A 26,926-nucleotide genomic window follows, 5' to 3' on the forward strand; every position below is an offset into this window, starting at 1 on the left:
TATCTTCGTCTTCACTTTCTTCCTCACACGACCATTTCTTTTTTTTTTTTCAGCCTGTGTTCAGTTCTCAGAGACACGGCAATGTGAGGCTGACAATCGCTCTGTCTTTGCTCGAAACGCGAGAAAGAAGCTCCTCCTCCTGACTTGTGATTGTTCAGACTGTACCAAGCTCAAGCCTTTCACTTTAATATGTCTGAATTTTTACTGGCGTATGCCGTATTGTGGATTTTAACTTACGTCTATTTTAGTAGGAAAGCCATGCAACTGTTGTTACATCAATCAATCAATCAAAGTGTATCTATATAGCCCTAAATCACAACTGTCTCAAAGGGCTGCACAAGTCACAACGACATCCTCGGCTCAGATCCCACATTAGGGCAAGAAAAAACTCAACCCAATGGGATACAATTTTTTTTATTTTTTTTTTATCCAATGGGATACAATAAGAAACCTTGGCGACCGGTGCAATGGATGTCGAGTGGATCTAGCTAATAGTGTGAGAGTCCAGTCCATAGTGGATCTAACATAATAGTGTGAGAGTCCAGTCCATAGTGGGGCCAGCAGGGGATCATTTTGAGTGGAGACAAGTCAGCAGCGCAGAGACGTCCCCAACTGATGCACAGATGAGTGTTCCACCCCGGGTCCCGAGTTTGAACAGCTAGCGCGCCATCTGTGGTCACCTATTAACCTCTCCACGAATGAGAGGGGGGCAGAGCAGAAAAGAGACGGTTCTTGCTGGGAAATATGGTACAATACAATCAGCAAGATAGGATGGAGCTAGACCGTTTAATATTTTATACGTAAGTAGTAAAACCTTAAAGTCGCATCTTAAGTGCACAGGAAGCCAGTGCAGGTGAGCCAGTATAGGCGTAATATGATCAAACTTTCTTGTACATGAGGCACTGGTCTGCAGACACTTCATTCAAGTCCACCGGAGAGACACCAAAGCGTACCCAGGCCAGCTGTGTGACATGAACCCTCCCAGGTCTAACCCGGTGCCATGTTTCATCTGGGCATGCATAGAACATCTCACCAAAAAGGCGTATAGAAGGCATCAGGACTAAATACATGAACCACCCTCAACTGGCTTCTCAGTTGTACTCTAAGTTTCTCACATTTTATTCTTTAATTTCTCATGCATTTCTATTTGTTATTATTTCTGTTTATCCTGTTGAGGATCATAGTTGAGCTGGAGCCTATCTCAGCTGACTTTGGACTTCGAGGCAATGTTCTCCCTGAGCTGACTCTTAGTCAGTCACATGGCAAATATGCACACTCATTTACTTTCATCATTATGGACATCTTTTCGAGCATGATGCTTTTTATTCTAAATGTCACATGTACTCAACATTGCACCCTTACCACTACACTCTGCTCAAAGTGCTTTCAAAGATTCTGTTGTACACTCCTACCCTCTTAGTGAGTCGGTTCCTTCTGCCCTTGAGGGCAGGCTGCAGGCGTTGGCGAGTGGGCGGAGAAGTCCTGAGGGCGAAAAGTCAGGTGTGTTGACGTTTGATAGAATCATGCTGTTTGAGGCTTGAACCGAGGCTGGTTTTGGTCGCTTGCTGTCAGACTTTCAGTCTCGCAGCTATTCTCAGACGGGAACATCAAGGGAACACGAGTCTTAAGCTCTCCTCCATTCCTCTATTTACAGTACTCACAAAAGGCAGTGCACTCCTAAAATTAATATCTATCCATAGGAGCACACTAAAGAAATAATAAAGTAGTCAGTGTACATCAGTGTACAGTGCAAATGTACAACGGTACATTTGCTGCCCACTCCAAATCAATCAACACACATTCATGAATGTCTAAACCACTGCAACAAAAGTGTCATGTTTCGTGTGTAACATTGTTTTCCAGCACTGCCTAAGTTTACTAGAACTTGAAAGTGTGTTACTGGAATTCTCTTCCACTCCTACATGACACATACGTAGGAGTTGGTTGACCTTGTTGACAGGATGTCCTGTACAGAAGGTCTGGTCTCATGTTTGTCCAGCCCATCACCTTCACTGTCAGCTTCTGGAGCAAAAGGGCAGTGGAGATGTTTGGCTGGTTGTCATGTTGGAATACTCAGAATCAGAAATAATCAGGGATGTCAAAAAATACATCGATTTTCGAATCAATCGCGATACTTATTTGTAACAATTCCTAAAAAAAAAAAAAAAATCTATTTTATTATTACTTTTTTTTAAATCGGTATTGTCCAGCCACTCAGGAAAATCATACTTTTGGTGTAGATGTCCACATCGGCTGAACATATTTACTTTAGAAAAGAGAAGTGTGGGATACTTCTGTTGTTGCCTTATTTGTATTTGACTTTAGTGAATGTTTGGCTAGGATTTTATTAAAAATAAAACCTTTCTTTTTGAGTAATATAAAAATGTATTAGAGCTGGTTGTCTATTTTATGGAGGACTGTATGTAGTTAATCATAGAACTGGCCCCCAATGTTATTAAAAAAAGTATTGATTTCAACTCAAAATTTGATTCTGAATCGAATCATTACCCCCAAGAATCGAATCGAATTGTGTAGTGCCCAAAGATTCACAACTCTAGTAAACATGCTGATATCATCCATCTTTACCGCCTATGGATGTTCTCATGTATCAGGTTATTGAATCCTCAGGGCATTCAATCCATCACAATTGGGCTGTTCAGTTTGTCTAAAAAAGAGGTTCCGCCTCTCATCCGAGGATAATTCATCAGTTTCTGCTGATATAAACTTAGATTTGTTAGAACATAACTAACTAAATAACTGACAAACATGATTACATAACCTCCTGGCAGAGGTTAAATATCAATATTTGTCCAAGGACCTATGCAAAAAATGTATGTTAAAAATATGTTCACACTTTCTGAAGTAAATATCGCTGAATTTACACATTTCAATTGGTAGCATTGGCCGATTTACTAAAGGCTAACGTGTACTAAAACACGTGAAAACCTGATACCACACGCAAAGCGCAGCTACTAAACATGTGCAAAGTGGATTGCTTCTGTTAAGTGAGCAGATTAAGAAGTGCAATGCGTTTCCATTCTTCATTAATAAACAGGATATATGCTGATCATCAAAACGGCCACAATACTGGGAGGAGAAGATGCAAATATGTTATACACGCAATATGATTTATCAACACTCATCACCCATTGCTTTATTTAGCACGTCTGAAAAAGTATGTGCAAACGGAGTAAAGACAGACAATTGACACAGAATCCTCCTTCATACATGTGTGTCAAAATATTTGCATGCAATATTAGACTTATCGTCTATTCAGCAACATCCTTTTATAATTTTATGGCTGCATCCTTGGTGACTTAAGGGGCCAATTAAAACTAATACAACTGATGTGTTTTGGTGTCTGCTGGCATTTTTAATGCCATTCGTTTTTTCATTTACAATATATATTAACATCTCCCCCAAATGAAAAACAACTTTTTGAAGTATGCTTTTTTTACGTCTTGAGCACAGTAAGTGCAGCCTGTCTCCTTCAGCGCTGGAAAAAAAAGGGAAAAAGGGATCCGTTGTCAATGCGCTTTGGACAGTGTCATGCCCATAAAAAGTGTCTCCTGCATATTTTGAAAACATAGCAAACGCCACAGGTAGGAGCATGATAACATGAATGTACAGTAAACGATCAAGTGTTTCCATGGTGAAGCCCTGTATAGTACACAGGCATGTGATTTTTCCGTCTCTAGTCGGAAATCCGTCTTTTTTTATCTCTGTAAAAATATAAAAAGGTCACGGTTTTCCCGTAATGAGTACGGTTTTTGATAATCCAATGGTAAAAACTATGGTTTTCCATAAAAAATGATACACTTAAAAATCAAAGCTACGTAGTGAAGCAACTCCAAGGGCAGGGGACAAAATATACGGGAAACCTCGTTGATTGGTTTACGTATAAGAAAATCCACGATTGGTTGGTTGGTTTACTATGATGAGTCACGATTGGGTAAGATTGAGGCAAAACATTACGGACAGGCCAATCAGAGGCAAAATAGGGCGGGTCATCGAACCAGGAAAGGAAATCACAAATGATGACGTAGGAGTCGGAGTAGAGAAGAGGGAATATTCAAGCGGGCGATTTATGTATTAAAAAAAACTAGTGGAAGATGGCAGAGGGATTCTCTTCCTTAGATTTTCTTTTAGCGATGTAGACAACGTCCAGGAAACACACAATGCGTCTACTTGGCCACATTTGGACAAATGTATGCGTCTGAATAAAACAATGCCCAACACATTCATTTTAGTTGTTTAGTTGTAAGCCCAAATCAAAACTGCTCTCGACATGGTAGACGTGGAATACACATTTAAGAATACCCATGATTGTGGCAGACATGTGATGACTTTTGCTATGGTATAGCCTGTCTAAATGCTAAATGTCATTTTCATTGGTGTTTTAGAACAAGACAGTAGCTGACATTTTGTTCATTATTTCTACTCTTTATAGTTTGACATTGATTAGTTGAATCATTTTGAAACATAAACTACATGACTGCAAGATATTTGTTATTTCATGCTATGAATCACAAATGGCTATTCAGATAAAGGAAGTTAGCTAATAGAATAAAACAAATTTGTACTCTTTATGATTTTTGCATTTTGGGCAGTTAGAAGTGGAGAGGGAGTCGAAGAGACAGAAATTGGCTATACAATCCAAGGCGGAATCCACTAAAGCAGAAACAAAAAGGAAAATGCAAGTTGCTCAGAAATTTGCCAGGAAGGCTCATGTCAGAGCCATCAAAGCAAAAATGCCAAAGTAATGTGTAAATAATGTAAATAACTAGATGAACCATCTGTGGCTGTGAAGTGTACACTAATAAGGTTGTAAATACTGTATAGAGAAGGCTAACCCATGTGGTTCCTGTGGAGGTGAACACAAGTTGTAATTACTGTAGTGACGAAATAACATAGTGACTGAAATGGACATAGTGATTCATTTGGATGAATGGGGTATGTATTTATGTAAACTCTGTTGATATTTTTTATCTTCTTTAAACACTAAAACATCTTTAAATGGTGCTTTTTTGTGTGCTAATTTCTGCAAGTGTGGGGGCGGGGTGTTTGCCTCCCCCCCACCTGTCATACTGCGGCCCCCAGACACCCGGCTTATTTTCAATCTTTTTCATTAAGTTCAAATCACATGCCTGAGTACATGCAACATCCTCATTTATACGGCGGTCTACACCACTTTACAATTGTAAATGCAGTCTTAGTAGATCACGCCTTATGTGTGTAATCTTCACTCCCTGACGCCTTCCATGTCATGCTGGACAACAAGCAGACAGCTTGGATCTTTGGCTCGTTGACCAGCGCTCTCGTCTCTCATTAGTTACTGTTGCTATGTCTGTCAAACTTTCGCTCCTACCTAGAAATTTAAAGCCTACAGGAAAAATAAGTAATTTACATTTATTTATATAGAGGATTTCACAGACAGAATCACAAAGTGATTTACAGTGTGTATAGAAAATGAAAGCAAAGTAAAAAAAAAAAAATCTAAGAATATAATAAAAAAATTAAAAAATTAAAGTGAAATTTCCTCCCGTTCCTCGCGCCCCACCTGTCATGTCTCTATTCCCCACCAGTGGGGCGCGCCCCACACTTTGAGAAACGCTGTGTTAGCGTGTGGCATCTTGCTGTGCAGACAATAAACTGCAGTGTTCGGTCATAAGGCGAAGCAGACTACTCTACTGCACCTGAAGGGGGCATACGTGGATCATACCCACCTAATGACTTATTCTATGACATTGGTAATAACAAATGTAAATTTGTTATTCTTTTTCAGGGAGAAATTAAAGTTGAGGAACCAGGAAGCTGCTGCCCCGTCTGCAGGAAACATTTTCCAGGTAACCCATGCACATACACTATATGCAAAGTATACAATATAGAAGGTAAATACTGCATATATATAGTAGGAGTGTCGTGATACAAGTTTTTCACTTCTGATACGATACCAATATTATATCAGCAGGAAACATTAATAATTGTATTATTTTGTAGTGTGGAATGTAGGAAATGGTTTGATCAAGTGAAATTAGTGAACAATGGTCGGTATGAAAAACACTAACCTATTTATTATCAATCGTCTGTGTGAGAAATTAGCTGTAACTTCTTAAAATAAAGGAAGAACGAGGCGTTGTTTCTTTTTCTCCTTTTTACTTTTGTGACTACAAAACATACACACTCAATTAATGTGTTCATTAAAAGTGTCTAACTCTGGATACTTGTAGAAACGTCTTCTCCTTCGCTCTCCTGTCCAGTAATCTGAATTAGTGACACCTGTGGTCTAAATATCTCACTACAAATTACTCTAGGCCAGGGGTCGGCAACCCGCGGCTCCGGAGCCGCATGCGGCTCTTTGACTACTCTGATGCGGCTCAGCTAAATACTTGCCGACCCTTCCGATTTTCCCAGGAGACTTACGGATCTCAGTGCCTCTCTTACAAATCTCTCGGGGCAAATATTCTCCAATTTTTACCCTTACATCTAAATTAAGGGCGTGCCATGTTGGCACTACATTTATTATCCTCTATTACATGTACAAACAGTGAGCCAGCCTGGCCTCATGATGTAAGTAGCTTTTACTTGCACACGTAGGAGACAGCAAGGCATACTTGGTCAACAGCCACACAGCTTACACTGACGGTGGACATATAAAACAACTTTAACACTGTTACGTTACAAATATGCGTCACACTGTGAACCCACACCAAAAAAGAATGACAAACACATTTCTGGAGAACATCCGCACTGTAACACAACATAAACACGACAGAACGAATACCTAGAATCCCATGCAGCCCTAACTCTCCCGGTCAACACTATACACCCCCGCTACCACCAAACCCCCCCCACACATCAACCCCCCCTCCCCACCCCCCTCCGTGCTTCGGTTGAGGTGGGCGGGGTTTGGTGGTAGCGGGTGTGTATAGTGTAGACCGGGAGAGTTTCTCCCGGAAAAAATTGGGGGGGTTGGCAAGTATGACGCTGTCAAGCGCCATTCATGTAAAACTCGCATGCCGCACTAACATTAAATTGTCATGTTAAGGTGCTGGCCGGGGCGCGTGTCTGAGACCCCTGGTTAAAAATAGCACAAAGCAAAAAAAAAGCTTTGTATGCAGTGTTATTTTATTTTAAATTTCAAAAGAGTTTTATGGCTCCCATTGTTTTCTTTAATTTGTGAAACTCGTCAAAATGGCTCTTTGAGTGATAAAGGTTGCCGACCCCTGCTCTAAGCAATAAATCCACATAGCAATGATCATATTAACTACATTGTGACTATTTAAAATGAACTAAATATACAAAACATACCTATAACAGTCTGGAATTGAGTTGCGAGCCATCACGGCAAGCTAGAAGATTTTAAATCTCAACTAAAAACATGTTTGTTTAAACTGGCATTTAACAAACAACTGCCATAAGTATTTGTTATTACTGTTTTAATATGCGTGGTTTTAGTTGCTTTTAACATATTTTTCCTGTGAAACACTTTGTGCACCATTGTGATGTTGTAAGGTGCTGTACAAATAAACCTGATTGATTGATTGATTGATTGATTATTCTGTCTTAAGTGAAGTGGTAATTGTTTTCTTTTAGTAGCCACAATGAATCATTAAACTCAGTCAGTAAGTTGAATGAAGCGGACAGGATACTTTTTAATACATTTCTGCCTTTGAGACTCTGTATGGGTAAGTAATATGCAACTATATTGATTTGATACTTGTTTTTATTCACAAAAGTGCTGTTTTAGACTGTAATATGGTTCAATTAGGGACACTTATTACATACAGTATGTCTAGGTTGTGTGCTATTGTGTGCTTAGCCGTGTTGTAGCTGCTAGTTCCGTGACCTTATAGCCTGCCATGTTTACTGTCAGGCTTGGACGAAGGAAGGGACTCAGATGCAGAGATGGGAGTTCTAAATAAAGCTTTTATTTTGAAAAACCCTTTAACCTCCAGAGCAGAGAATATTCAATCACTATGAGGTACAAAAACCGATAGCAAAAACGTTTCCAAAAAAGGGAAAAACCAAAAATAACTCTAAAAGGAGGAAATACAAAAAGATAAGACAAATTATAATTAGCACCGTATCTGCTATGAAAACTTTTAACAAAAAGCGCTCCCACAGGAGGAAGAAAATAAGGTCTATAAAAAATTACTACTCTAAATCTTATTCTAATAAATGTAAACAAAAAATCACTCAAAAGCTTTGAGGAAGGAAGATCATTAGGAAAAAAATCATAACTCACCACTGTGGTTGAAAAAAAGAGTAGATAACAAAAGTCGCTCTGAGGGAGGAAAAAAGTTAACTCAAAATTACAGCGTGAGCAATACTGGATACTAGGAAGTAGTCGTGGGACAAGGCAAGGCATGGACATGAACATGGACGCAAGACAGGCACGAAAGCTTGAGACAATCTGGCACAGAACAAGGGGAGGCATGGGCTTATATGGAACATGAGGGAAATGGGAAACAGGTGGAAACAATCAAGGGTCAGGGATGACGTCAGACTGGTGACACAAGAGGAAGGACCCGTGATCTGAAACAAGAGGAGTTGCTTTTCAAAATAAAACATGCAAATCACAAGACAGAAAAAACCAAGACAAGACTTACCTCACCGCGGTGTGACAGTTTACCTTTTGTAAATGACTTGACTAACATACAAGACAAGACCAACCTTGTGTGTTTATTGAAGGACATTTAGATGTTAACTGGCTGTCCAGCTTTGCACAAGTAAACACGCTGCAGGACTGCGTGTATCGGATATTTTATCACACATTTTACATGCAAGCACATATTATCAGATACTAATCAATATCAGTTTGGGTCAACCCTACTGTAGAGAAGATCCAGTATATACTTGGTGGTTCTTTGCTAGTAATATATAACCTATATTTGGCTCACATACTGTATAAAGAGGTTACAGTGATGGCACTAGCCTCTATGACTTTGTCTTCCTCAAACCAAAAATATATGTATTTCTCTATTGCTCGTTCAACTTCACCAAATGTCTATATTTACCGTTTACACCCCTCCCCCCCTCCCCACGTCTTTACTTCTGTATGTAATTGTTAGGTGAACCTGTGGCCGAGTGTCGTCGTTACGTACAAGTCAAGAACATCACGAAGGGAGACTGTCGCCTTGACAACGTGGAGGTTAGCTTCTGCAGGGGACGATGTCTGTCCAGGACTGATGTCATCTTGGAGGTGTGGATGAGTTAACACAAACACACACACACGTTTACAGTACAATGAAACACACTTAAGTCGGTCCTGCTTATGTTGACAACCCGTCAATGTTGACAAACTCATCAAGTTCTGGTGCACTTTGCCTGCTTAAGACAATGTAAAAAGTCAGAGCCAAGGGACTGAATTATATACCTTCAAACGTCTTCTTTGTCCTTTACTACTCTGTTTTTATCACATTAAAATACCTTTATACCATTTCAAGTACAGTGGAACCCGTTTATGTTGACAATGTGTTTGTTGGCTCCAGTGTTTTTAATAACGGCGTTATTTAATAACAGCGTTATTTAAAAATGTACTTTTCAATTGCACACTAAGTGTTACTAAATCACACGCAACACGCCCACTAATAGTACGCACTATTTTATAGATTGCACACACTGTTTACCGTGTGGTGTTTGAATCTTAGGCCCACAGTGTACATATGATAATCTCTGCAAAGCTTCTGTTAACATGACTGCTAACAATGCAGATACTTGATTTAGGTGTTGAGCCACTCCTGGTCTAAAAATAGATGTGTTGATTTGTGCACGTGAAGCAGAACACTGCCACCTCACGTGTTGAGTTCTCCTCTTCACTTTTTCTTGTGGTTGTATTAAATTGTTCTTGTTTTTATTGTATTTTTTTCTTGCAAGACCGCAAAGACGGAAGTGCCTCACCATAGCGACTTTCTTCTCTGTTGGCATCCATACATCAACACTGTAAAAATAGAGTCAGCCATGCTGGGAGATTAGTCAAAATAAACATCAGTGGAGCCAAATGTGTCATTGGCTACTGTTACCGTGGCAACAGAGTATGCATGTAACAAGCAGCGAGCTGGCAAAGTTAGCTTTTTATTTACCACCATTATTTGAGCTTGTGTTGTCATTTACTTTTCGGCAGTGTTAGCTATTGGTTACAAAAACATGGGGGTTGCAAATCTTTTTTGGGAGGTGGGGGGGTTAAAAACCTTTTTATATTACAAAAGGTTTTTTTGGTAGCAAATCGTTTTTGGGGCGGGGTTGAAAATTGTTTTTTATATTACATATCAAAGGGACAAGCGGTAGAAAATGGATGGATGGATGGATGGATATCATGTTGGTTGCAAATCTATTTTTGTTAGAAATCAGATTGTTTTGGTTACACGTGTTGGTAACAAATAGGTTTTTTGTTTGCAAATAATTTTTTGGTTCCAAACTGTTGTTTTTTTTTTTTTACTACAAAAGTCCTTTTTCTGGTTACAAATCTTTTTTTTTTTTTTACAAATGGTGTTTTTGTTGACAAAAAAAACCCTTTGCGGTTGCAAATCTTTTTGTGGGGTTAAAGATCTTTTGTTTAATTACAAATCAGTTTTATGGTTGCAAATCTTTTTTTTCTTTGGTTAAAAAATGTTTTTCTTCTACAAATCTTTGTATTTTGTTGTACATTGATTTTTGTTGTTGTTACAAATCAGATTTAAGAAGAAGGCTCTTTTTTCATCACAATTAGGGTTTTTTTGGTGGCCAAATTATTATTTCTTTGGTTAAAATTATTTTTTTTGTCACAATTCTTTTCATTAGTTCCAAATGGTGTTTTTTGGTTTAAAAAAAAAAAAACTTTTTCTGGTGACAAATTGTTGTTTTTTTTGTTAAAAATCGTATTTTTGTTTTGTTACAAATTGTTTTTTGGTTACAAAACAAAATGTTTTTCGTTTGCAAATTGTTTTGTTGGTTGAAAACTTTTTTTTTGTAAATCCTTTTTTGTTATAAGTCGTTTTTTTTTTTTATTGAAAATAGTTTTGGTTCGAAATTTGTATTATTATTATTGCAATCAGTTTTTGTTTACAAATACTTTCACATTAATTGAAAAAGTGACAAAAAAAAACAATAAATGGGCAAAACCTATGAAAAAACAAATGTTTAGACCAGGGGTGTCAAACTCATTTTAGATTGAGGGCCACATGGAGAAAAATCTACTCCCAAGTGGGCCGGACTGGTAAAATCACGACACAATAAATAAAAAATAAAGAAAACTTCAGATTGTTTTCTTTGTTTAATAATAGAACAAGCACATTCTGAAAATGTTCAAATCATAATGTTTTTTTTACACTTGCTTGTTGCGGTTAATAGTATTCTATCTTTATTTGTCGTTATTTAAATTTTCTAAATAAATTATGTGATAATGTTCATCTGTCAACTCATTGGTGGCAATTTTCAATCCATCAAGATAAAAATCAAATTATAGGATGTTATTTATGTAGTTTGCTCATTTTCCTCGACTGGTGCATTAACATGTGTTTTTTAAAATTTATCATTATTTTTTTTTTCCATATGTAGCATCTTCTACAAAGATACAAAGAATTGCTATTGCGACATCTAGTGGACACATTTAGAACAGCAGTTTCTTTCATTCAAAAATGTTGGCTCATTTTTATACTTAGCTAACTCATCCCTCGGGCCGGATAAAACCTGTCCGCGGGCCTGATCCGGCCCTCGGGCCTTACGTTTGACACCCCTGGTTTAGACTCTATTTTTGAGGAAAATGTTTGACTATAATATAAACGTAATTATTATGGTCATTTTCTCGATGACGCTGCTTGAAGCGATGCTAATTTAGCAATTATCTCTATGGGCTGTTCATGCCAGGAGTTGGCCCTGCTGGCTCATACCTGAGTGTGAATCAGTGCGCTCAAATGAGCCAAAGTTATCTTGCTTTAGGTGTTGAGTGGTTTTAGGCACAGTATGATTGTTTTAATATGTCCTAAAAAACTATTACAATGATTAATATTAAAACATAACTTTTTCTTGTCAGCTAGAAGAATTTTGCTGAACTGCATGGATTCTTGAAGCTTTTGTCATGCGCACTTCTGTTCTTGTTCTAGGAGCCCTACCTGAGGTCCGTGTGTGACTGTTGCAGTTACCGTTTGGACCCCGACACACCTGTTCGTTTTCTCAACCTGCAGTGTGACAGCGGTGACAGCGAGCCGGTGGTCCTTCCCGTCATACACAGCTGTGAGTGCACCAGCTGCCAAGGTGAGGAGAAGTCATTTGAATATCCATATATCACATTACATTGCTGCAGTAGGAGCACAGATTTAAAATAACAGCTTGTGGAAACAACACATGCATGGAAACCTCCAAGCAACACATGCGAATGACAGATTTGTATTTCACCATCAAAACTCTTCATCTTGCCTTGGATGGTTTCTTTTTTTACTGTACAACTTTGCATGTGTACAGTATTTTCTTTTAAAATATGACATTTTATCACAAGGTTATTCCTAGGCCCTTTCTGCTCCGTGATTGATGAGACTTGACATTGATGAAACCCTCTGTGGCGCGATGTCCTAGCATTGGGCTTCTAAACAAAATTAATTAAACAAAATATAATAAATGTCAGGAACATTTGCAAATGTATGTTACAGTCATGTTAAATTAGTTTTTTGGCACTAAAAAATATTTTTTTAACAATTGATTTCCCATTAATTTGTTTTAGTGAAAAACATACATTAAATTACAAACCCCAAAACCAATGAAGTTGGCACGTTGGTAAATAAAAGCAGAATACAATGATTTGCTAATCCTTTTCAACCTATATTCAATTGAATAGATTGCAAAGACAAGATACTTAACGTTCGAACTGGAAAACTTTGTTATTTTTTGCAAATATTAGCTCATTTGGAATTGGATGCCTGCAACATGTTTTAAAAAAGCTGGCACAAGTGGCAAAAAAGACTTGAGAAAGTTGAAGAATGCTCATCAAACATGTATTTGGAACATCCCACAGGTGAACAGGCAAATTGGGAACAGGTGGGTGCCATGATTGGGTTTAAAAAGCAGCTTCCATGAAATGCTCAGTCATTCACAAACAAGGATGGGGTGAGGATCACCACTTTGTCAAAAAATGCGTGAGCAAATTGTCGAACAGTTTAAGAACAACATTTCTCAACAAGCTATTGCAAGGAATTTAGGGATTTCACCATCTAAGGTGTGTAATATCATCAAAAGGTTCAGAGAATCTGGTGAAATCACTGCACGTAACATTAAATGCCCGTGACCTTCGATTCCCTCAGGCGGTCCTGCATCAAAAAGCGACATCAGTGTGTAAAGGATATCACCACATGGGCTCAGGAACACTTCGGAAAACCACTGTCAGTAATTACAGTTTGTCGCTGTATCTGTAAGTGCAAGTTAAAACTCTACTATGCAAAGCGAAAGCCATTTATCAACAACACCCAGAAACGCAGCCGGCTTCGCTGGGCCGAGCTCATCTAAGATGGACTGATCCAAAGTTGAAAAGTGTTCTGTGGTCTGACGAGTCCACATTTCAAATTGTTTTTCGAAACTGTGAACTTTGTATCCTCCGGACCAAAGAGGAGAATAACCATCCAGATTGTTTTAGGCGCAAAGTTCAAAAGCCAGCCTCTGTGATGGTGTGGGGGTGTATTAGTGCCCAAGGCATGAGCAACACATCTGTGAAGGCACCATTAATGCTGAAAGGTACATACAGGTTTTGGAGCAACATATGTTGCCATCCAAGCAACGTTATCATGGACGCCCCTGCTTATTTCAGCAAGACAATGCCAAGCCACGTGTTACAACAGCGTGCTTCGTAGGGACCCCGACTTAAACAAGTTGAAAAACTTATTCGGATGTTACCATTTAGTGGTCAATTGTACGGAATATGTACTTCACTGTGCAATCTACTAATAAAAGTTTCAATCAATCAATCATAGTAAAAGAGTGCGGGTACTAGACTGGCCTGCCTGTAATCCAGAGCTGTCTCCCATTGAAAATGTGTGGCGCATTATGAAGCGTAAAATACCCCAACGGAGACCCCGGACTGTTGAACAACTTAAGCTGTACATCAAGCAAGAATGGGAAAGAATTCCACCTGAAAAGCTTCAAAAATTGGTCTCCTCAGTTCCCAAACGTTCACTGAGTGTTGTTAAAAGGAAAGGCCATGTAACACAGTGGTAAAAATGCCCCTGTGCCAACTTTTTTGCAATGTGTTTCTGCCATTAAATTCTAAGTTAATGATAATTTGCAAAAAAAAAAAAGTTTTCTCAGTTCAAACATTAAATATCTTGTCTTTGCAGTTCATTCAATTGAATATACGTTGAAAAAGATGTGCCAATCATTGTATTCTGTTTTTATTTACAAATTACACAACATGCCAACGTCACTGGTTTTGGGTTTTGTAAATTCAATTTTGATTTTAACAAAAGTATAAAAAAGATTTCACAAATAAAAAAACTGTGGGGAAAAATACAAACTAAAAAAAATAATAATAAAAAATGAAATTCTGCTTTGGGTCCCAATTTATCCCTGCTTGTGTTTATGCCAGTAAGATTTTGTCCACTGTTATTTGTCCCATATGTTGTAATAAGGTTAAAGATTAAATATTTAGTCTAAACCTAGATTAATGAATGAATGAATATAATAAGTAGATAGTTCCAAATACTTCCATACAGTATAGATTTCTATAAATATGATAACCAGAGCTGTTCTACTTTACACTGTTGATGACTGGCACTCTTCCATTCACACTGTTCTACCAAAACGACACGCAGCCTCACTGAAACGTGTTTCCTGAGCCGCCATCAATAATTCAATCACAGATCCCGCCTCTGATGGCGTTAGCTAATTGGATGTAGCCGCCGTAGGACGACGCCCAGTATCCTTCGGCTCAAATTCCCTTCTCAGCGCTACAATCCCATGGACACCATGTCTGACGGATTTCGTCACTATGGCGATCAGTCTTTGACACACACACACACACACCAGCTGCCATGCTTGATATGTGTGAGTGCTTCTCATGCAGATGACACACACTGATCCTTTTTTCAGGTCCATATTTCACATGCATTTATGGAAAAATTCCATATATATATATATATATATATATCGTACAGGCCAAAAGTTTGGACACACCTTTTCATTTCAATGCGTTTTCTTTATTTTCATGACTGTTTACATTTTAGATTGTCACTGAAGGCATCAACACTCTGGGGTCATTCCACTGAATCATTGTCATTTACTCTCCAAATTATATATTTTTTAAACTAAAAAACACATGTTGACTACTTGAAATATGCATCTAAAGCAAACATTATTTTATTTGTATTCAGGGTTTCTTTTACTCGTTTAAGTAACAGTACTGAAGGTAACAGGAGTGTGTTTTTCGCGTAGATTTAGTAAATGCATGTATAATAACCACATGGCATTTATGCTAATAGCATGTTGACACGAAACACATTCAGCAAAAAACATATGAAATAAAAATAACATCAAAAAATGATGTAGGTAAGGGGATGGTGCTGAAATTTGAACCTCCAGTCATAGTGGGTAGGATAGAAGGATAGAATAGGATATAGATGTTATTTATCCCACAATGGGGAAGTCATGTTTGTAGCTGCAGGGCAGATACAAAAAGTCCACAAAAAATAAGATAAAAACAAGAGGGAAACATCAAAGGACATAAAATACATTAAAAGAGCACAGAGCTGATGCAACCAGCTGCCACTTCAGTGGCGCACCATTTCTACATACAGCTAAAAAAAAGTACAACACAATGAAAAACCCCAACAAAATAGCATTAAATCCATCAATCCATCCATCCATTTTCTACCGCTTGTCCCTTTCTGTGTTGTGGGGGTGCTGGAGCCTATCCCAGCTGCACATGTTCTGGGGTCCCCTCCAGGTACTCCGGCTTCCTCCCACCTCCAAAAACATGCACCTGGGGATAGGTTGATTGGCAACACTAAATTGGCCCTAGTGTGTGAATGTGAGTGAGCGTTAAATAATACCGTCAATTCCGGACTATAAGCCGCTACATTTTTCCTACACTTTGAACCCTGCGGCTTATAAGACGGTACGGCTAATGTATGGATTTTTCTTCGCTGACGGCCATATTATAAAATTTAAAAAATAAAAATAAAAGAAAATTCAATAAGAAGGTAATTTATTGTTTGTGCTATGGCGCTATCTTTTGCAAAAGTTTTCTCACATCAGGTGCTGCTGTGTCCTTCCATTTACCGGCAGTGTTTTTTTGGGGGGGGTTTTCAACCAGACTGCCATTCAGTCATCGAGACGTCCATAGCGTTTTTACGCGTATGGATTCTTAATTCATCATTCAAAGCAACGTTTGTACATTTTACAATATAACTAAAACAAGTAATAGTCACTGAACCGTCTCATGTGTGATGTCTGTAGGTGTGTTTTCATGCATATTTGTACGTGCTATCGTAATGTAATGACACTAGCGCTGTTAGCATTAGCTAATATGCTAACACCTTTACAAGTGTCTGTGTTAGTATTATTAACTTACAATAGCATTCTTTTTGTATTGTTTCAGTTTCACAAATTCCTCAGTAATCTCACCAAAATGTCACTGTGACTTATTGAGTCTGTTTAGCTGATTGGAGAGCTAGCTTCCGCAGCTAGTAGACTTAGACTTCCTTTATTGTCATTCAAATTTGAACTTTACAGTACAGATAAGAACAACATTTGGTTGCATTAGCTCGTTGTAGTGCAGGATAAAAGAGCAATAAGGTGCAGATTGGTTGCATTTACAAAATAAGGTGCAGATATAAATAGATTTACTGTACAGATAAATATATTGCACTTTTGCATGTGCATCCACGTTTACGGATGTACAGTACAGGCCAAAAGTTTGGACACACCTTCTCATTAAATGTGTTTTCTTTATTTTCATGACTATTTACATTGTAGATTGTCACTGAAGGCATCAAAACTATGAATGAACACATGTGGAGTTATGTACTTAACAAATAACTGAAAACATGTTTTGTATTCTAGTTTCTTCAAAATAGCCACCCTTTTCTCTAATAACTGCTTTGCACACTCTTGGCATTCTCTCGATGAGCTTCAAGCACACCTGTGAAGTGAAAACCATTTCAGGTGACTACCTCTTGAAGCTCATCGAGAGAATGCCAAGAGTGTGCGAAAAAGTATTCAGAGCAAAGGGTGACTAGAATATAGAAACTAGAATATAAAACATGTTTTCAGTTATTTATTAAAGGCCTACTGAAATGATATTTTATTATTCAAACGGGGATAGCAGATCCATTCTGTGTCATACTTGATCATTTCGCGATATTGCCATATTTTTGCTGAAAGGATTTAGTAGAGAACATCGACGATAAAGTTCGCAACTTTTGGTCGCTGATAAAAAAGCCTTGCCTGTACCGGAAGTAGCGTGAAGTCACAGGTTGTGGAGCTCCTCACATCTGCACATTGTTTACAATCAAGGCCACCAGCAGCGAGAGCGATTCGGACCGAGAAAGCGACGATTTCCCCATTAATTTGAGCGAGGATGAAAGATTCGTGGATGAGGAAAGTGAGAGTGAAGGATTAGAGGGCAGTGGAAGCGATTCAGATAGGGAAGCTGCTGTGAGAGGCGGGTGGGACCTGAAATTCAGCTGGGAATGACTAAAATAGTAAATAAACACAAGACATATATATACTCTATTAGCCACAACACAACCAGGCTTATATTTAATATGCCACAAATTAACGCATAACAAACACCTCCCCCCTCCCGTCCATATAACCCGCCAATACAACTCAAACACCCGCACAACACACTCAATCCCACAGCCCAAAGTACCGTTCACCTCCCCAAAGTTCATACAGCACATATATTTCCCCAAAGTTACGTACGTGACATGCACATAGCGGCACGCACGTACGGGCAAGCGATCAAATGTTTGGAAGCCGCAGCTGCGTACTCACGGTAGCGCGTATCCAACTCAAAGTCCTCCTGGTAAGAGTCTATGTTGTCCCATCTCCACAAGCATGCGTATCCAACTCAAAGTCCTCCTGGTAAGAGTTTGGGAATGTAAACAATGAAACACCGGCTACGACGTAGCCGCTACGTGTTTGTGTTGCTGCAGCCGGCCACTAATACACCGCTTCCCACCTACAGTTTTCTTCTTTGCTGTCTCCATTGTTCATTAAGCAAATTGCAAAAGATTCACCAACACAGATGTCCAGAATACTGTGGAATTTTGCGATGAAAACAGACGACTTAATAGCTGGCCACAAAGGTGTCCCAAAATGTCCGCTACAATCCGTGACGTCACGCGCAAATGTCATTATACCGAGACGTTTTCAGCAGGATATTTCACGGGAAATTTAAAATTGCACTTTACTAATCTAACCCGGCCGTATTGGCATGTGTTGCAATGTTAAGATTTCATCATTGATATATAAACTATCAGACTGCGTGGTCGGTAGTAGTGGGTTTCAGTAGGCCTTTAAGTGCATAACTCCACGTGTTCATTCATAGATTTGATGCCTTCTGTGACAATCGACAATGTAAATAGTCATGAAAATAAAGAAAATGTGTGTCCAATGTATGTTATTTTGTCTTTATATTCCATCCATCCATTTTCTACCGCTTGTCCCTTTCGGGGTCGCGGGGGGTGCTGGAGCCTATCTCAGCTGCATTCGGGCGGAAGGCGGGGTACACCCTGGACAAGTCGCCACCTCATCACAGGGCCAACACAGACAGACAGACAACATTCACACACTAGCGAGTTAATGTTTTTGGGGGGAATTGAGGAGATTATGTTGATGCGTTCAAGAGTCTTATGGCCTGAGGGAAGAAGCTGTTATAGAACCTGGAGGTTCCGCTATGACTTCTGTTTTGTACCATCAGCTGTTTTACTCCTGTGTTACAAACACGGTTTGGAAACAATTAAGGTATGTAAATAAACATTTAAAAAATATTTCTGTGTAAACAACTCATTTTGCACTGTATATGTCTGCGGCTTCTAGTCTGGTGCTGCAAATATATGGCAAATATTTTTCCTTTAAAGATTTGCTGGGTGCGCTCTTTAGTCCGGAAAATACGGTACATATTGCATATTGCATAGACACACAGCAAAAAAGACAAATGGCATCAAATAGAAATATATGTAGTGTTCAACGTGTAGTTTGTGTTCTACATTTTAATTCCTGGGGACACAAATGGCTGTGATTCTGTGGAATGTTCTATGAACAACTCCTCACTTACTGTACGTACAACACGCATCCAAGATGGCGACCATCACTGTGTACTATGCATTTTCTTATGTAATATTTGACAGTCTACTGTATTTGTGCCACTTCTACACTCGAGTGTACTTCAAATGTGAAGTTTAAGTGTGCCAATTAAAACTCATGCTTTGTTTTCCTCCTTCTCCCTCACAGGAGGCGACCTGTCCAGGCGATGAGCATAAGTCATATTTGTATTATGTTATTCATTCACATAGATGTATTGATAAAAAACAATAAGACAACAGTCAGATTGATGACTCATCACTTGTTCAAAAGCACACTTCAAACCAAACGTTTTTGTTATCGTGTAAATCCATTCACAACTTCTCAACCTTTTCTTCTTTTCTTTTATATCACATTAAAGGACCTTTCATCTCTGATCTACATACACTAGAACCCGCTTATGTCGACAGCACGTTTATATATCTACAACCCATTTATGTCACCAACCCGTCTATGTCGACAACCCGTTCAGGTCAACAACTCAAGTCATGGTCCAGTGTTTTGTTTTGTTTTTTACTAAAAAGTAACTATTTAAGTTGATGTCGTGTTAAAAAACTGAGTCAACAAAGTCATTTCTACAAAGAAATGTTCCGCTTATGTCGACATGCGCTGTGGTATTGTTAACCTCGTCATTATCACTAAGCAGCAACACAAATACGGTCTAATTACACAACATTAAAACATGCATAAAGCATTGCAATATTACTTTGGCTTCTCCCGGGACTTACAAAATGTATGCTTTTATTTATTGTATTTCAGATGGAAATACTCGTGCATATATGAAAGTTTTATTGTCACTGTAATCAAAACATACACAAATCATCACTGCGTCTGTTGGATAATATAAAATATATGAAAACCCAAGAATATTAAGACAAATATGCACACACGGAGGAAAATCATGTCAACACACAAAAATACTTCTACAATCTCAATACATCATACTGTAAGTTAATATGCAGAAATGACTAGTTTCAGTTCACTTTGTGGTTATGTCGACAGCCACTTAAATCCAATCTGAGAAGCGTCGACATAAACGGCTTCCACTGTACTTCTTCTTGTTGTTTGTCCTGTGAAGACTTTTTCCACACTATTTTTTTGTATGGAAGACCTTATCATGTGCAAATAACTGTGTGATTATTCGTAAAGACAAAAATAAACCCTGGTATGCAAAATCTACTTATTTTGTGTGTATTTTCCTGTCTGAAAGAGTTTCACAGAAGAGAAGTATATAAACAATATTACATACTGTATATTGTATATACCAGGGGTCGGCAACCCGCGGCTCCGGAGCCGCATGCGGCTCCTTGACCACTCTGATGCGGCTCAGCTACATACATGCCGAACATCCCAACGTAACACAACATAAACACAACACAACCATTACCCAGAATCCCATGCAGCCCTAACTCTTCCGGTCTACATTATACACCCCCGCTACCACCAAATCCCCCCACACATCAACCCCCCCCTCTCCGTGCGTTGGTTGAGCGGAAGAGTTAGGGCTGCATGGGATTCTGGGTATTGGTACCGTCAGTGTAAGATGTGTGGCTGCTGAGTTAGTACGCCTTGCTGTCACTTACGTGAGCAAGCTGAAATTGCACTCTACGTGTGGTCGAGCAGGTACACTGCTAGGGCAGACTGTAGAGGACGCCAATTGCAGTGTCATCACGCTCTGATATTCGGGAGTCTCCCGGGAAGAATGAGAAGGTTGGGAAGAATGAGAAGGTTGGCAAGTATGACGCTATCAAGCGCCATTCATCCAAAACTCGCGTGCTAAACTAACATCAAATTTCCAAATTAAAGTGCGTGCCGGTGCGTGTGTCGGAGACCCCTGGTTAACATAGCACAAAGCATTTAAGCTTTGTATGCAGTGTTTTTCATTTAAAAAAAAATTTTGTGGCTCCAATTACTTTCTTTAATTTGTGAAAGTTGCCAAAATGGCTCTTTGAGGGGTAAAGGTTGCCGACCTCTGGTATATACGTATGTACATATACATATAAAGTACATAAACATATCTTATGAAGTTTCGAGGTAAACAACATTGTTGTACATGTACAACTAGTGGTATGCCAAAGAATCACCTAATTAAATATTGAAACACAGTGTTACTGTTCAAACTTTTTTTTTTTTTTATTGAATTGAATTATATTTATATAGCGATTTTCTCTAGTGACTCAAAGCACTTTACATTGTGGAACCCAATATCTAAGTTACATTTTTAAACCAGTGTGGGTGGCACTGGGAGCAGGTGGGTAAAGTGTCTTGCCCAAGGACACAACGGAAGTGACTAGGTTGGCAGAAGCAGGGATCGAACCAGGAACCCTCAAGTTGCTGGCACGGCCACTCTACCAACCGAGCTACACCGCCCCTGTAAACTGTGAGTAATGTTACAGTGATCAAAAGTATTAAATATACTTTTTAAATAAAACTTCTGCCTTGTTTTTAATGAAAATTGAGGCTTATTACGCTACTGTATTTTAATGCTGGTCACTATGGTGATACTTAGAAAGCCAGGTGTTTTCTGAGGTGGTACTTGGTGAAAAAAGTTCGAGAACCACTGGTTTATTGTATATATAAAGACAAGTACATAAACAATATATCCTATGAAGTCCAGTGGTAAAAAAAAACAGATTTCACTCTTGACTTTTTCCACTTTTAAAAAACTTTCAAACACCTAGATCAGTGGTTCTTAACCTGGGTTAGATCGAACCCTAGGGGTTCGGTGAGTCGGGCTCAGGGGTTCGGCGGAGGTCAAGACACACCCGACTTATCGTGTAAATAAAAACTTCTCCCTATCGGCGTATTACGGATACGGCAACAGCAGAAGTCAGACTGATTTGCAGGTGTGTAATTTGTTGTGAGTTTATGCACTGTGTTGGTTTTGTTCTTTGAACAAGGTGATGTTCATGCACGGTTCATTTTGTGCACCAGGAAAAAAACATTGTAACACTTTAGTATGTTGAACAAATTCACCATTAATTAGTTGCTTATTAACATGCAAATTAGTAACATATTGGCTTTTAACTAGTCATTATTAAGTACTTAGTAATGCCTTATTCGGTATAGCCTTATTATAACCCTAACCCTCTAACCCTAACCAAATAACTCTGAATTAAGTCTTTGTTACTTAGAATATGTTCCCCATACTAAAGTGTTACCAAAAACATAAAACTTTGTCTTGAATTTGAAAAAAAAACATTTTATTTTTCATTAAAGAAGGGTTCGGTGAATGCGGGTATGAAACTGGTGGGGTTCGGTACCTCCAACAAGGTTAAGAACCACTGACCTAGATAAACAAACACAGTAGAGATTCGATAGTTTATTGAGGTTAGCTATGGCGTAGCGCTGAGTAGAAAATGAAACGTGACTATCTCGAGAAAGTGAAAGTTGTAAAAAAATGTTTTCATACGCGAAATTACAGAAAGATCATTACATTTGCCAGAGCGGAGCAGTAAGGGAGACTGTTTAGTTCTAACCTCCCTGTCACAAATCCGCACAATTGCGGTTGTTGGCGTGATCCCACAATGCCTAGAAGTTAGACCGTTAGCATGTAGAAGGTTCTTTTATTAGGTACCAGGCCGTAGTCCAAGACAGCACAGGCTATCGATGCAGCATGTAACAGCTATTTAATATTACACTTCGGCACATACAATTCAATTAACCAGCATTTGAGTGGAGGCCGACCATTGTTGTAAAACAAACTAACAGTGACAGGTGTGCACAATCAGCGCTCCAACAGGAAGTGAAAAGCAAGGGAGTAAAGGAGCAAAAGTATTATGATGGTTAATGACAGGACGCCCCCCTCACATTACGGACACCAGAAGTTGTAAGGCAGTGCCAGACATAACACAACAATGTAAGGAGTTGCCAAATCTGCCAAACTGCACCCCCGCCATGAAAGACTGGATGGCAGCCATGAGTACCTGAAGCCAGCGGGTAAGAGTCAGGTGGTCGGGGAAAGTGGATCAGCTAGCGAGGAGGAGGACACCGAGTGCAGGATGGATGCTCAAGCATCAACGTAGTCCCCCTCTATCCTCTTCCTCTATCCTCTTCTTTTAGTGTCCCCCTCTATTCTCTTCCTCTATCCTCTTCTTTTATTGTCCCCCTCTATCCTCTTCCTCTATCCTCTTCATTTATTGTCCCCCTCTATCCTCTTCCTCTATCCTCTTCTTTTATTGTCCCCCTCTATCCTCTTCTTTTATTGTCCCCCTCTATCCTCTTCCTCTATCCTCCCCTTCTCTCCTTTTCCTCTATCCTCTTCCTCTATCCTCTTCTTTTATTGTCCCCCTATATCCTCTTCCTCTATCCTCTTCTTTTATTGTCCCCCTCTATCCTCTTCCTCCAGCCTCTTCTTTTATTGTCCCCCTATATCCTCTTCCCCTACCCTCTTCTTTTAGTGTCCCCCTCTATCTTCTTCCTCTATCCTCCCCCTCTAATCTTTTCTTCTATATCTTACCGCCTACTATCGTCCCCCGCTATCCCCCTCCTCTATCCTCTTCTGCTTTCCTCTTCCTCTATCGTCCCCCTCTCTCCTCTTCCTCTATCCTCCCCTCTCTCCTCTTCATCTATCTTCCTCTATCCTCTTTCTCTATCCTCCCTCTCTATCCTCTTCTTTTATTGTCCCCCTCTCTCGTCTTCCTCTATCCTCCCCTCTCTCCTCTTCATCTATCTTCCTCTATCCTCTTCCTCTATCCTCCCCCTCTATCCTCTTCTTTTATTGTCCCCCTCTCTCCTCTTCCTCTATCCTCCCCTCTCTCCTTTTCCTCTATCCACATCCTCTATCCTCCCCCTCTATTCTTTCCTTCTATATTTTACGCCTACTATCGTCCCCCGCTATCCCCCTCCTCTATCCTCTTCCGCTATCCTCTTCCTCTATCCCCCTCCTCTTTCCTCTTCCTCTATCGTCCCCTCTATCCTCTTCCTCTATCCTCCCCCTCTCTCCTCTTCTTATCCTCCTTCTCTATCCTCCCCCTCTCTCCTCTTCCTATATCCTCCCCCTCTCTCCTCTTCCTCTATCCTCCTCCTCTATCCTCCCCCTCTATCCTCCCCCTCTATCCTCTTCCTCTATCCTCCCCCTCTATCCTCTTCTTTTATTGTCCCCCTCTATCCTCCTCTATCCTCCCCCTCTCTCCTCTTCCTCTATCCTCCTCCTCTATCCTCTTTCTCTATCCTCCCCCTCTATCCTCTTCCTCTATCCTCCCCCTCTATCCTCTTCTTTTATTGTCCCCCTCTATCCTCCTCTATCCTCCCATCTCTCCTTTTCCTCTATCCTCCTCCTCCATCCTCCCCTCTCCCCTCTTCCTCTATCCTCCCCTCTCTCCTTTTCCTCTATCCTCATCCTCTATCCTCCCCTCTTTCCTCTTCCTCTGTCCTCACCCTCTATTTTCTTTCCTTCTATATCTTACCGCCTACTATCGTCCCCGCTATCCTCTTCATCTATCCCCCTCCTCTATCCTCTTCCTCTATCCTCCCCCTCTCTCCTCTTCCTCTATCCTCCCCTCTCTCCTCTTCATCTATCTTCCTCTATCCTCTTTCTCTATCCTCCCTCTCTATCCTCTTCTTTTATTGTCCCCCTCTCTCGTCTTCCTCTATCCTCCCCTCTCTCCTCTTCATCTATCTTCCTCTATCCTCTTCCTCTATCCTCCCCCTCTATCCTCTTCTTTTATTGTCCCCCTCTCTCCTCTTCTTCTATCCTCCCCTCTCTCCTTTTCCTCTATCCACATCCTCTATCCTCCCCCTCTATTCTTTCCTTCTATATTTTACGCCTACTATCGTCCCCCGCTATCCCCCTTCTCTATCCTCTTCCGCTATCCTCTTCCTCTATCCCCCTCCTCTTTCCTCTTCCTCTATCGTCCCCCTCTATCCTCTTCCTCTATCCTCCCCCTCTCTCCTCTTCTTATCCTCCTTCTCTATCCTCCCCCTCTCTCCTCTTCCTATATCCTCCCCCTCTCTCCTCTTCCTCTATCTTCCTCCTCTAGCCTCTTCCTCTATCCTCCCCCTCTATCCTCTTCCTCTATCCTCCCCCTCTATCCTCTTCTTTTATTGTCCCCCTCTATCCTCCTCTATCCTCCCCCTCTCTCCTCTTCCTCTATCCTCCTCCTCTATCCTCTTTCTCTATCCTCCCCCTCTATCCTCTTCCTCTATCCTCCCCCTCTATCCTCTTCTTTTATTGTCCCCCTCTATCCTCCTCTATCCTCCCATCTCTCCTTTTCCTCTATCCTCCTCCTCCATCCTCCCCTCTCTCCTCTTCCTCTATCCTCCCCTCTCTCCTTTTCCTCTATCCTCATCCTCTATCCTCCCCTCTCTCCTCTTCCTCTGTCCTCCCCCTCTATTTTCTTTCCTTCTATATCTTACCGCCTACTATCGTCCCCCGCTATCCTCTTCGTCTATCCCCCTCCTCTATCCTCTTCCTCTACCCTCCTTTTCTATCCTCCCCCTCTCTCCTCTTCCTCTATCCTCCTCCTCTATCGTCTTTTTCCATCCCCCCCTCTCTCCTCTTCCTCTATCCTCCTCCTCTATAGTCTTCCTCTATCGTCCCCCTCTTTCCTTTTTCTCTATCCTGCCCCTCTATCCTCTTCCTCTATCATTCCCTCTATCCTCTTCCTCTCTCATCCCCTCCATCCATCCCTCTATTCTCCCCCTTCTACACCCTCTATCCTCTTCCTCTATCCTACTTCCTCTATCCTACTCCCTCTAGCCTCTTCCTCTATTGTCCCCCTCTATTCGACCCCTTCTATCCCCTATATCCTCTTCCTCTATCCTCCCCCTCTATCCTACTTCCTCTATCCTCTTCCTCTATCCTACTTCCTCTATCCTCTTCCTCTATCGCCCCCCTCTATCCTCCCCCTTCTACACCCTCTATCCTCTTCCTCTATCCTACTTCCTCTATCCTACTCCCTCTAGCCTCTTCCTCTATTGTCCCCCTCTATTCTACCCCTTTTATCCCCTATATCATCTTCCTCTATCCTCCCCCTCTATCCTACTTCCTCTATCCTACTTCCTCCATCCTCTTCCTCTATCGCCCCCCTCTATCCTCCCCCTTCTACACCCTCTATCCTCTTCCTCTATCCTACTTCCTCTATCCTACTCCCTCTAGCCTCTTCCTCTATTGTCCCCCTCTATTCTACCCCTTTTATCCCCTATATCATCTTCCTCTATCCTCCCCCTCTATCCTACTTCCTCTATCCTCTTCCTCTATCCTACTTCCTCCATCCTCTTCCTCTATCGCCCCCCTCTATCCTCCCCCTTCTACACCCTCTATCCTCTTCCTCTATCCTACTTCCTCTATCCTACTCCCTCTAGCCTCTTCCTCTATTGTCCCCCTCTATTCTACCCCGTTTATCCCCTATATCATCTTCCTCTATCCTCCCCCTCTATCCTACTTCCTCTATCCTCTTCCTCTATCCTACTTCCTCCATCCTCTTCCTCTATCGCCCCCCTCTATCCTCCCCCTTCTACACCCTCTATCCTCTTCCTCTATCCTACTTCCTCTATCCTACTCCCTCTAGCCTCTTCCTCTATTGTCCCCCTCTATTCTACCCCTTCTATCCCCTATATCCTCTTCCTCTATCCTCCCCCTCTATCCTACTTCCTCTATCCTCTTCCTCTATCCTCTTCTCTCTATCCTATTTCCTCTATCCTATCCCCTCTATCT

General features: G+C 40.4%; 1 protein-coding gene across 2 annotated transcripts in view; it reads left to right on the plus strand.

Annotated features, from left to right (window-relative positions):
* Positions 1-20,429, plus strand: part of sspo (SCO-spondin) — a 343,053-nt gene extending 322,624 nt beyond the window's left edge. For both annotated transcript variants that reach the window (XM_062021522.1, XM_062021521.1), the window contains 4 exons: positions 5,786-5,846; positions 9,075-9,205; positions 12,084-12,234; positions 19,420-20,429. In XM_062021522.1, the coding sequence (XP_061877506.1) occupies positions 5,786-5,846; positions 9,075-9,205; positions 12,084-12,234; positions 19,420-19,442 (366 nt within the window). In that variant the 3' untranslated portion in view covers positions 19,443-20,429. The remainder of the gene's footprint in view (positions 1-5,785; positions 5,847-9,074; positions 9,206-12,083; positions 12,235-19,419) is intronic.
* The last annotated feature ends 6,497 nt before the right edge of the window (positions 20,430-26,926 follow it).

Source organism: Entelurus aequoreus, linkage group LG15 (assembly GCF_033978785.1).
Source record: "Entelurus aequoreus isolate RoL-2023_Sb linkage group LG15, RoL_Eaeq_v1.1, whole genome shotgun sequence".
Classification (NCBI taxonomy): domain Eukaryota; kingdom Metazoa; phylum Chordata; class Actinopteri; order Syngnathiformes; family Syngnathidae; genus Entelurus; species Entelurus aequoreus.